This window comes from Cucumis sativus, chromosome 3 (genome assembly GCF_000004075.3).
Source record: "Cucumis sativus cultivar 9930 chromosome 3, Cucumber_9930_V3, whole genome shotgun sequence".
Taxonomy (NCBI): Eukaryota; Viridiplantae; Streptophyta; class Magnoliopsida; order Cucurbitales; family Cucurbitaceae; genus Cucumis; species Cucumis sativus.
Genome location: NC_026657.2, coordinates 22,279,515 through 22,292,875, shown reverse-complemented (window position 1 = coordinate 22,292,875; position 13,361 = coordinate 22,279,515). Strand labels below are relative to the sequence as shown.

The window sequence follows — 13,361 nt, the reverse complement described above, 5'->3', positions numbered from 1 at the left end:
GATTCCACAATGGAAGCTGAATACGTAGCGGCTTGTGAAGCAGCAAAAGAAGCAGTATGGCTAAGAAAATTCTTGACAGATTTGGAAGTCGTTCCAAATATGCATCTACCAATCACTTTATACTGTGACAACAGTGGTGCAGTTGCAAATTCAAGAGAACCTAGAAGCCATAAAAGAGGAAAGCATATTGAACGCAAGTACCATCTTATCAGGGAAATTGTACATCGTGGTGACGTTGTAGTAACCCAGATTTCTTCTCAGCAAAACATTGCTGATCCTTTTACAAAAGCTCTCACGGCTAAAGTGTTTGAGGGTCACCTACACAGTTTAGGTCTACGATGTTTGTAAACTAGGACAAGTGGGAGACTTATTGGCCATGTGCCCTAGTTTTATATTCTCTCACACCACATCTCTCATACCACTAGGAATTTTAGTCCAAGTGGGAGTTTGTTGGAATTTTTGTCCTAAAACTCGTAGTTTGTAAATCATATTCTGTTCAATAAAGTTGTTATTGAGAAATTAAATATTATAATCTTAAATCCAATAAATCAAGTTCCAAGGCTATTTTTTTAATAAACTTGAACTTTATGTGTAAACATAAACGTGGATCAAGTTCGAGTAATAGCCTAAATAGTCTATAGTATATGAAATAAAGGTTGGGCGCCTTATTTAGAGAAACTATGGATGCGGCCCCTTTGTAGTACAAACGAGGTGATCCTAATCGTTCATGTAGAGACATGAAAGTGGGGCATCCTATGTAAAATGTTTACATAAGACTGAACCATGAAATAGTCATTTTTACGTTATAACACCGTTTACTGTTTAAACTGACTATCTCAATTATTGATGACCTAGGTAACTTAGTCTTAATCCTGAGTTAACTATGAACTCCTGTTCACACGAGATTATCTTTAGATCTGCATAGGTGAGGGCAGCTCATCAGCGTTGACCCAATAAGCCTCCCATTTCAGGGGTAAGATCGGGTGGATAGCTGGGAACATAGGGTACAAGATGGAATTCACTCCTACCCGCTTTAGGGTTAGTAGATAGGTTGCTCTCTTAAGCACTGAATCCAAGTCTTGAACAGGGGCCCCACCCTCTCATTGGCCCGAGAGGGATTAAGTTTATAGGTTGAACCTTAAACCAATTGTTCAATAGTGGATTAGTGGGACTTAAGGAGCAAGATGTAATCTTGGGGGTAAAACGGTATTTTGGCCCAGCCAAGGTTACGAGCAACCTGTGAAGGATTAACTTACTGATTATGGTTTTATCAAATGGACACAAATATATCTATAGTGAGGGGAGTGCAACTACGGGACTTTAGTGGAATGACCCGTTAGTTAACGAATGTTGATTAACTCGGTTTAAAAGAGTTTAGCTAGTTAATCTTGAATCGTTGGAGCCCATGATCTATAGGTCCATTAGGTTCCTCTGCTAGCTCATATGGATTAAACTTAGAACAGTGTGATGAAATAAGTCGAATTGTTCGAATTGGGAGAAGAAAGGAAAACCGACATATACAGTGATATAATCGTCGGTCTTCTAATTAGAAATAGAGCTTTATGTTTTACATACTATAAGTATGAATGCGGATTCATACTAAGAAGCTCGGAATTGGTCAAAAATAGTAAAAAGTCAAAATGTTGACTTTTGACTTTGAAAAGTCAAACTTTGACCGGCCTTATATTCAAATGTGATTTGAATTTTGGAAAAATGAATGCGGATTCATGCTCGGGAGGTTGGAATTAGTCAAGACGGACAAAATGGTAAAAAGTCAAAATATTGACTTTTGACTTAGAAAAGTCAAAGTTTGACTTTTGACTAGAAAAATCTAATGACCATTTTACCCTTGGACTAAGTTAGTGGGAAAATCCAACATTTTGTTGGATAATCCCACTAACTCTTAGTGGGATATGTGGCTATATGAGATATAGACACCTAGCCCACTAAGTTCCACTAATTGTTAGTGGAACATTAGGTGTTGAGATTTGGCAAATGAATTGCATGCATTTTTGCATGTAATTAGGCTATAAATAGAGATGTTTCCAAATGTTGAAGGACTTTTTGCCTCTTTTATCATTTTCATAATCTCAACAAAAGAAAAAAGAAAGCTTCCAATCTCATTTTATCTCCATTACTTTCTACACCAAAATTGGGTCCCACAACCCGGTTCTTTGTCTAGAGGATAGCAGTTGAGTACTAGTGGTGGTCTCGGGTAGAATTGGTAAGAAGACATCAAACCTTTTGTAAGCTTCAAAGGTAATACTTCTTAAAACCCTAATTTGATTAGTTTATGGTTACATGTTAATTGTGGCAATTAGGGTAGAAATTCGATTCTTTTTCCGCTGTGCATGACTTAGTTCTATCAGTTGAAAGGGTAGAGGAGACAAGCTCTGAACAACCAGACCAGTGGGTTGAGAAGATCACTAAATTAGAGGAGAAAAATCGACTGTTAGAGCAAGAGAATGAGAAACTTCAAAAGGAGACGAGCCAATGGATAGATCATGCGACTTTTTTGCAGAGAGAGCTTGAAAAGACCAAGAGTTTCTTAAAAAACCAAGATAAATTAGAAAAGAATCTTGAGGTGTTAGATGAAGAGATGAGGCGAATGAATAAGTCGAATAGAAGTTTGAAAAATGAAAAGACAATATTACAGGCAACAGTAGAATCACAAGATGAATATATTAAAGACTTAGAAAGCATGAAGGAATATTCTCGAGCTTGTCAATGATTTGAAATCGTCAATTGGTAAACGGGAAGCACAAATAGTAGATTTGGAAGTACACAATTGTTCTCTACGCCAAACTGTCGATAGCCTACATGTGAAGATGGTCGAGCACTCTGAAGATTATAAGATACTGAAAAATTATGCTGATTCCTTACACCATCAACTTACTGCATTTCAAAATTCAAGTGAGAGAATAGTGCAAGAATACAAATTATTGAAGACAGATTACATGCAAATGAAGGTTGATTATGACTTGCAAAGGAGAGATTTTCAAACGTTAGTTGAACGTGTAGATCAAACAATTGGATTTCTCAGAATAGTGTCTAGAAGAGCAAATGGTTTTGCGGAATGGGCAGCTGATTTAAGGATTAATTTTTTCTCAATACGACCACATTCAGATGATCTTAATAGATTCTTAAAGATGATATGCAGAGAACTTGGACATTTTGGTCGTTTTTATTAAGCTGTTTATTTTGCTATTATGAACAAAGTTGTTGTTATTGCATTTCATTATTATTGTTATTATCATTTTTTTTTTTGCCAAGTTTATATTTTGTGTTGATTTATTGTATTTGAATTTATTATTTATTTATTTAATTATTTTTTTTCTTTCCTTTTACTCTTTGGTCTTCAAAGTTCTCATAATAATCAAAGAAAAACATAGCTCGTCCTACTCCAATTCTCCATACTTACAATACACGGTATAGAAGTCGAATCATGGAAGAACAAGATAAAGACATGGATAAAATGAGACAAGATATTAATAATCTTGGGGAACAAGTTTCAAAAATACTGGAATTGCTTTCAGCAGGAAAAGGAAAAGTCGTCGTAGAAACAGCACAATCAAGTAATCCGGTTCAAGACACCGATGATCCCATTTATCCCCCAGGATTTACGCCACGCCACATGAACGCTACACAGTCTCAAACCGCTCAACATTATGTTGCTATGAATCCACTTTTTGATGTTCCACCTCCTGTCCCAGATATAGAACAATTGGAAACTCAGGCTAAAATTCAAGACATGGGGCAAAATGAAAACACTCCGGCTAAGCAAAAACTAGATGTTTTGGAAGAAAGATTGCGAGCAATTGAAGGGACTGATGTTTATGGAAATATAGATGCAACACAGTTGTGTTTAGTACCGGGTTTGATCATTCCAACAAAGTTTAAAGTTCCCGAATTTGACAAATATGATGGATCATCGTGTCCAAGGAGTCATCTTATAATGTATTGTAGAAAGATGGCAGCGCATATTGGTAATGATAAATTGTTGATCCATTGCTTTCAGGACAGTTTGACTGGTCCAGCTACTCGATGGTATATTCAATTAGATAATGCACACATTCATGTTTGGAAGGATTTAGCTGATGCATTTCTAAAGCAATACAAACATAATATTGATATGGCTCCAGATCGTTTAGACTTACAACGGATGGAGAAGAAAAGTTCAGAAAGCTTTAAAGAATATGCTCAACGATGGAGAGATATAGCCGCAGAGGTTCAACCACCATTAACAGACAAAGAAATGACATTTATGTTTATGAATACTTTGCGGGCGCCGTTCTATGATCGAATGATTGGTAATGCTACAACCAATTTTTCTGACATTATTGTTATTGGTGAAAGAATTGAATATGGGATAAAACATGGGAGGTTAATAGAGACTTCAGCTGAGTATGGTGGATTAAAGAAAGGAGCAACACCTAAGAAGAAAGAAGGTGAGGTTCATGCAATTGGTTTTCCTAATTTAGGGAACCACAAATCAACTTTTGGCCAAAGAAAACATGACCAAAGTTTTCCTTCATATATAAGCAATGTTACTCATATCCCTTATAACAACTATGTACCAACCCACTCTCTCTGGAGCCCCAAAACTTGTTAATTCAAACTTTTCTCGACCGTTTGTACAAGGTCAGGGTAGCAAGACCAACTCAGAAACATTTCGATTTGACCCAATTCCTATGACATATACAGAGCTTTTACCTCAGCTAGTTCATAATCGACAGTTAGCTCCTATCCCAATAAATCCTATACAACCTCCTTATCCAAAATGGTATGATCCAAATGCTCGATGTGATTATCATGCCGGAGGAGTGGGACACTCAACTGAAAATTGTTTAGCTTTGAAAAGGAAGGTGCAATCTTTAATTAATGCTGGATGGTTGAGCTTCAAAAAAGCTGGTGAGAAGCCGGATGTCAACAACAATCCACTTCCTAATCATGAAAATTCAAAAGTGAATGCGATAGATTGTTTTGTTGGAAAGTGTAAAAATGAAGTTCATGAGATAAGGATGCCTATGGAAACACTTTTTGAAGGTCTTTTTGAAGCAGGATATGTTAGTTTGGAGTATTTAGACCCCAATATAAGATACGAAGGATACGATGAAGGCAAACGTTGTATATTCCATCAAGGAGTTGCAGGCCACCTATCCAACGATGTTGTACATTTAGATCTAAAGTACAACAATTTATGGATTCGAAGATACTCACAGTATACGAAGGACAAGGAAAAGATGAGATGAAAGACAATAAAATATGTACATTAATGGGTGAAGTTGCAAAAAAGGAAAATCCCTTTTTACCAAGGCCTTTGACAGTCTTTTATCAAGAAAATCGTAATAAATCAAGTTCTTGCAATCCTAAACAACTCATTGTCGAAGTACCGAGTCCTTTCAAATTTAAGGATTTGAAAGCGGTGCCATGGCGGTATGATTGCCAAGTCATTACAGGTCCTTCAGTTGATAATATTACAGGAATCAGCGGGATAACTCGAAGTGGAAGATGTTATAAACCAGATAATTTAACAGCTCCTTCAAGTAGTTTAACATTGGGGCAAGGGAGGAAAAGTGAGAAAAGAAATGTGAATGAACATGACAAAGAGCAGGATGTAGAGATGTCTGTCATAGCAAAAGATATAGAATGCAAAAAACCTGTTACAGATGAGGCAGCAAACGAATTCTTGAAAATAGTAAAACAAAGTGAGTATAAGATCATAGAGCAAATGCATAATACTCCAGCTCGAATTTCTTTATTATCTTTGTTTTTAAATTCAGAGCCTCATCGCAAAGTGCTATTAGATATTTTGAATAAGGCACATGTTGGACATGACATTTCAGTGGAAAAGTTCAGCGGAATTATTGGAAGCATTACGTCTTCAAATTCTATAGTCTTCACGGATGATGAAATTCCCCCTGAAGGTTTAGGCCATATAAAAGCACTGCATATTCAAGTGAAGTACAAGGATTATGTTATAGCAAGAGTTTTAGTGGATAACGGTTCAGCTCTTAATATAATGCCTAAATCTACACTATTAAAGCTCCCAGTGGACATGTCATACATCAAATCAAGTACTATGGTAGTGAGAGCTTTTGATGGATCACGAAGAGAAGTAATTGGTGACATTGAATTACCAATCAAAATTGGCCCATGTACTTTCAATATAGTCTTTCAAGTAATGGAGATAACACCTACTTACAGCTTTTTGTTAGGTCGTCCTTGGATTCACTCTGCAGGAGTGGTGCCATCTACATTGCATCAAAAATTGAAATTTATTGTTGGGAGTAAGATGATTTGTTTAATGGGAGAGGAAGATTTTCTGATAACAAAACCGATATCAACCCCATATGTGGAGGCAACAGAAGAAGCTTTAGAGTGTTCTTTTCGCTCTTTTGAAATTGCTCATGCAACTATGATGGAAGCAACTGCAGGTGAAGTAATAAAGTCACACATGCCTAAAGTTACGACAAAAAGGATGATGAGAAGTGGAGGATATGGTTTGAATCAAAGCTTGGAAACACTTCTAAATACACCAAGCAATGAAGGGAGATTTGGTTTGGGTTATATGCCAAACGTATATGATAAAATTAGGCTTCAAAAAGAAAAGAAGAAAAGGTGTTTGGAAAAGCAAGGGATGATGGTGTTTGATCCAAGTCTAAAATTTATACCAGCATTATATGATACTTTCAAGAGTGCTGGTATAAGTTACTCATCACGTGACTCTGATTCAAAACATTGTTTGTTAACAAAGATGGAGAGTTTATCAATTGCAGCAGTGGCACAAGAAGCATCATTTGAAGATGAAACAGTTTATGCATGTCCACCTAATTTTGAGCTTAACAATTGGGATGTTGTAGACCTACCTACATTTTCTGGAGATTTTCAAGAGTAATGATTAAACTTTTATTTGTTTTAATTTTCTAGTTGGTTCTACTTAAGGCCACAGTATTTTGTTTGCTTTACAAAATGGAATGTACTTTTTTTTTTCCTCTTTCTTGTTATTTAATGAAATTTTCGCATTTTCCTTTCATTCTTTCTAATTTCTTCTTCTCTCTGCTTTCTTTCTTGCATCTTGCAAATTAAACACAAAAGTCCAAACTTTTTCATAGACAACATTCATAAGAACGAAGATGTTAGTAATTCCAGTTCTACCCTTGATACCTTAATATACACTATGGAATCTGACAAAGAGAGTGACGATGAAAATGCTGGGAGAATATCCTCAGAACTGTTAAGATTAGTAGAAGAAGAAGATAAGGTCTTAGGTCCTCACCAAGAGCTAGTTGAAGTAATCAATTTGGGTTCTCAGGAGGAATCAAAAGAGGTAAAAATTGGCACATCAATGACCAGTGAAACTCGAAAAAAAATAATCAATTTGTTACGTGAGTACTCAGATATTTTTGCTTGGAGTTATCAGGATATGCCGGGGTTAAATACGGATATTGTAGTACATCGTGTTCCTTTGAAGCCAGAATGCAATCCAGTAAGACAAAAGCTACGTAAAATGAAGCCTGATATATTGATTAAAATAAAAGAGGAAGTACAAAAACAAATTGAAGCAGGATTCCTCATAGTCTCCAAATATCCTGAATGGGTGGCAAAATTGTTCCAGTACCTAAAAAAGACGGAAAAGTGAGAATGTGTGTGGACTATAGAGATTTAAATCGAGCTAGTCCAAAAGATAACTTCCCTTTACCTCACATCGACATGTTGGTGGATAACACTGCAGGATATTCAACTTTCTCCTTCATGGATGGTTTCTCAGGATATAATCAAATCAAAATGGCTGAAGAAGATAGAGAAAAAACAACATTCATTACCCTTTGGGGAACATTTTGCTACAAAGTAATGCCTTTTGGTTTGAAAAATGCCGGGGCAACATATCAGCGAGCAATGGTTACACTTTTTCATGATATGATGCATAAGGAAATAGAGGTGTATGTTGATGATATGATTGCAAAATCCAAGGCAAATGAAGATCATACAACTATACTTCAAAAATTATTCGATCGGTTGAGAAAATCTCGGGAAAACTGTTGGGATTCATTGTCAGTGAAGAAGGGATCAAAGTAGACCCAGATAAAGTGAAGGCTATCATGGACATGCCATCCCCTGAAACGGAAAAAGAAGTTCGAGCCTTTCTTGGAAGACTGAATTACATATCCAGATTTATCTCACATTTGACCCCAACTTGCGAACCAATCTTCAAGCTTTTACGTAAAAATAATCCAGGAAAATGGAATGAGGATTGTGAAGAAGCTTTCAACAAAATTAAGCAATATCTACAAAGCCCACCTGTATTGATACCTCCAGCTCCAGGACGGCCGTTAATCCTATACTTGACGGTTTTAGAAGGTTCTATGGATGGTGTTCTAGGACAACATGACTTATCAGGAAAGAAAGAGCATGCTATTTATTATTTAAGCAAAAAATTCACCGATTATGAGTCGAAATACTCAATGTTAGAGCGAACTTGTTGTGCTTTGGTATGGACCGCTCACCGTTTGAGGCAATATATGTTATATCATACGACATGGCTTATTTCAAAAATGGATCCAATAAAATACATTTTTGAGAAACCGTCATTATCTGGTAGAATTGCAAAGTGGCAAGTTTTGTTGTCAGAGTATGATATTGTTTATGTTACTAAAAAAGCAATAAAGGGAAGTGCGCTTGCTGATCATTTAGCTGCCCAACCAGTAGCAGATTACGAGCCAATGAGCGTTGATTTTCCTGATGAAAACATATTTTTAGTTGAAAATGATGCTACGGATCATGAGACTTGGATTATGCTTTTTGATGGTGCCTCAAATGAGTTGGGACATGGGATTGGAGTTGTACTAATTTCCCCAAAAGGAAAGGTATTTCCCCTAACAGCTAAGTTATGTTTTGAATGCACTCACAATATCGCTGAATATGAAGCTTGTATTATGGGACTTCAAGCAGCAATCGACATGAGTGTTAAAAAGTTGAAAGTTTTGGGTGACTCAATGCTAGTAATACATCAAGTCAAGGAAGAATGGGAAACAAGAGATGCTAAATTGGTTCCTTATAGCCAATACATTGCAAAATTATCTCAAAATTTTGAGAAAATTTCATTTGACCATGTTCATAGGGAAGACAATCGAATGGCAGATGCATTAGCACCCTGACAGTCATGTTTAATCTTAATCTTGAGTATGAGCTGTATCCAATCCAAATTACGAAAAGAGATGCGCCGGCATATTGCATGAATATTGAAAATGACAACAAGCCATGGTATTTTGATATCAAGCAATACATAAAGTGTAGAGAATATCCATATGGAGCTTCAAAGAATGACAAACGCACAATAAGAAGGTTGGCCATGAACTTTTTCTTAAGTGGTGAAGTTCTTTATAAAAGAAACCATGATATGGTACTCCTTCGGTGTGTTGATGTGGAAGAAGCAAAACAAATTATGATAGAAATTCATGAAGGAATATGTGGAACACATGCTAACAGACATACTATGGCCAGACAAATACTTAGATCTGGTTATTATTGGACAATGATGGAATCAGACTGCATAAAATATGCAAGAGAATGTAAAAAGTGTCAAATTTACATGGATAGGATTCATGCAGCAGCATCTCCATTGCATGTCTTGTCAGCACCATGGCCATTTTCTTTGTGGGGAATTGATGTTATTGGACCCATTGATCCTAAAGCCTCAAATGGTCATCGTTTTATTCTTGTAGCCATTGATTACTTCACTAAATGGATAGAGGCGGCATCTTACTGCAATGTTACAAGAGGAGTGGTACTCAAGTTTATAAAAAAAGAGTTGATCTGTCGTTATGGTCTACCAGAGGGTATTATTACAGATAATGCCAAGAACCTTAATAACAAAATGATGGACGAACTTTGTGAGAAATTCAAGATCAATCACAGAAATTCGACTCCATATCGCCCCAAGATGAAAGGGGCAGTTGAAGCAGCCAACAAAAATATTAAAAGAATTATTGAGAAGATGACAACAACATACAAAGATTGGCATGAAATACTACCGTTTGCATTGCATGGATATCGCACATCAGTTCGTACTTCAACAGGGCAACACCATTTTCTTTGGTTTATGGTATGGAAGCTGTCCTACCTTAGAAGTTGAGATACCTTCATTGAGAGTTCTCATGGAAGCTAAGTTAGATGAAGCTGAATGGAAAAGAAGTCGTTATGAGCAGTTGAATTTCATTGAAGAATAACGTTTGACAGCATTAAGTCATGGACAACTTTACCAAAAAAGACTAATGCGAGCATACAATAAAAAGGTACACCCTCGAAGTTTTCGAGAAGGAGATTTAGTGTTAAAAAGGATACTTCCATTTCTAAAGGACCATCGAGGAAAATGGACTCCTAATTATGAAGGTCCGTTCGTGGTAAAAAAGCATTTTCAGGAGGAGCTTTACTTTTAACCAATATGGATGGTGTTGAGTTAAAAAATCCGGTGAATTCAGATTATGTTCGAAGATACTATGCGTGAGCCCTTTTCATAGAAAACTTCGTAGTGTTGAAAGAAGTCGGGGGTATTTCTAGGAAACTTACATTTAGTTCCTAGAATGTTATTTCAATTTGTATAAACTTCCCCTTATCTCCTCTCTTTGTACTCCTATTCAAGAATCGTTGTTATCTTTTCATTTCTTATCATATATATCAAACACTTCTTTATTTGTCAATCTTTTCTTTCATCCTTTTTAAATGCCATCAAAGTAGAGTAAACATCCATTATTCATTAGCCCATTTGTTCTATCTATTCGTTAATTAATAAAGATTAAGTACGACTTATTGTATTTGCAAACCAAGTAAAAGCCATGATTTTCTCTTGTTAAGACTTAAGAAAATGTAGGCGTTTACAAGTCCAGACACATTTCTCTATGATTGTGAGTTGTTGTAATTGGAAGTCTACATCCTAAAGGATTCATGTTTTGTGAAGTCCAAAACTAAAACAATATTATGTTTTTACAACATAGTACAATCTATCGCAGTTGGATTCATTTGTTTTGATACGAAGAGAGGCGAGTTCGACAGCTTAAAAAATTCTCGTGATATATGTCTTATTCTATCCTATGACGACAATGCTCATAAATTGTTGATGGTATTGGTAAAATGGAGTAGTGAGCTATTTATTCCTTTGAAAAGCACAATATTTAAATTAAATTTCAAATAAGTTTTAAGAGAAGGATGAGTCCACTTTATCAAATTTAGCCTTACAGCTAAGATTGATGTTTTTTTTTACAAATTTGGTTAAATCGAGCCCAGATATGAAGCTGAGGCCGAAGCCTGTTTATCAGGTCCTTTCTCATTTATCAAACCTAGTCCTAGAGCTAAGGTTGATGTTTTTTTTTTATTAAAAAAAATTGGTTAAATCGAGCCCAGATATGAAGCTGAGGCCGAAGCCTGTCTATCAGGTCCTTTCTCGTTTATCAAACCTAGTCCTAGAGCTAAGGTTGATGTTTTTTTTATTTTATTTTATTTAATTTATTTAAAAAAAATTTGGTTAAATCGAGCCCAGATATGAAGCTGAGGCTGAAGCCTGTTATCAGGTCCTTTCTCATTTATCAAACCTAGTCCTAGAGCTAAGGTTGATGTTTTTTTTTTTTTTTTATTATTTTTTATTTTATTTATTAAAAAATTTGGTTAAATCGAGCCCAGATATGAAGCTGAGGCTGAAGCCTGTCTATCAGGTCCTTTCTCATTTATCAAACCTAGTCCTAGAGCTAAGGTTGATGTTTTTTTTTTTTAATTTTATTTTATTAAAAAAAAATTTGGTTAAATCGAGCCCAGATATGAAGCTGAGGCCGAAGCCTGTCTATCAGGTCCTTTCTCATTTATCAAACCTAGTCCTAGAGCTAAGGTTGATGTTGTTTTTTTTTTATAAAAAAAATTGGTTAAATCGAGCCCAGATATGAAGCTGAGGCCGAAACCTGTCTATTAGGTCTTTTCTCATTTATCAAACCTAGTCCTAGAGCTACGGTTGATGTTTTTTTTTCTCTCTCTCTAAAAATAAAAAAGATCGACCAAATACTTTATCTATTTCTTTACCTTTAAATATTTACAGGATAGACAAAGGGGGGCAAACTGTAGATACCGTATTTGTCCTATATTTATTATAAAAGAAAGAAAAAAAAAAAGAAGAAAAGAAATTAAAAAGAAATTAAATTTGAATTTGAATTTGAATCTTAAATTTATATTTTAAAAAACAATAATAATAATAAATACATTTAAAAATAAATAATAAAAATAAAAATAAAAGGTTTGATTTCCTTCCTATTTTTTCTCAGCCATCCCTTTTTCTTCGTCATCACTCTCCCACTTTCTCCCACTCTATCACTTTCTCCCACTCTCCCACTTTCTTCCTATTTCTCTGTAATCTGCACTCCATCTCGTGATCTAAAAAAAAAATGGAGCTTGCCCTATAAAAAGGAAAGAGGAAAAAGAAAGGGGGAGATCTTTTTTTTATTATTGGAGGATTTAGAAAGAGGTGAAGAGTGAAAGAAGATCAAAAGGAATAACCTTTGGCATTGAAGGGCAGATCTTGCTGGTAAGTTTTTTTTCTTTTTCCTCTTTTTATTCTTATTCTTGTTTAATGATTTTTTTTTCTTCTTGTTTGATATACTGCTTTTAATTATGAACTATCGTGTTCATTATTTTACCATCATTTAACATGTTAATTTTATTATTTGTATCTTTCTTAATACTGAGCATTCTACCTTCCATTCTATATTAAATTTTTTATTTTTTATTTTTAAATATTGAACATTCTGTTCTGTGTTAATTTCTTTTTAATTGTTGGGTATCCATTCTGTGTATCCATTCTGTGTTAATTTTTAAATATTGAGCATTCTGTTATGTGTTAATTTCTTTTTAATTGTTGGGTATCCATTATGTGTATCCATTCTGTGTTAATTTTTAAATATTGAGCATTCTGTTATGTGTTAATTTTCTTTTATTATTGGGCATCCATTCTGTGTTAATTTTCTTTTATTATTGGGCATCCATTCTGTGTTAATTTTCTTTTATTACTGGGCATCCATTCTGTGTTAATTTCTTTTTAATTAATTAGCATCATATATTTGTATTTGGATACTCATTCTTCATTGACACCCATTTTACAGTTAATTACTTATATCCATATGGCATGCCTTAATAATTATGCATAATTAATCAATTATGCATAATTAATCAATTAGCCTTTTGTATTTGGTAATACTCATTCTTCATTGGCATCCATTTTACAGTTTTTGTTAATTACTTTATCCATGTATCCATATGGCATACTCCGTTAATAATTACTGTTATCCATATATTATCCATGTTAATAATTATGCATGATATAA

General features: G+C 34.9%; 1 protein-coding gene across 1 annotated transcript; it reads left to right on the top strand.

Moving 5' to 3' along the window:
* The first annotated feature begins 3,445 nt into the window (after positions 1 to 3,445).
* On the top strand, positions 3,446 to 10,507 carry LOC116402446. Its single transcript, XM_031881693.1, is given in 10 exon segments — positions 3,446 to 4,573; positions 4,647 to 5,171; positions 5,213 to 6,859; positions 7,064 to 7,604; positions 7,607 to 8,026; positions 8,029 to 9,147; positions 9,150 to 10,079; positions 10,082 to 10,123; positions 10,126 to 10,410; positions 10,413 to 10,507. Coding segments are annotated over 10 exon segments (6,732 nt in total).
* Positions 10,508 to 13,361: the final 2,854 nt, after the last annotated feature.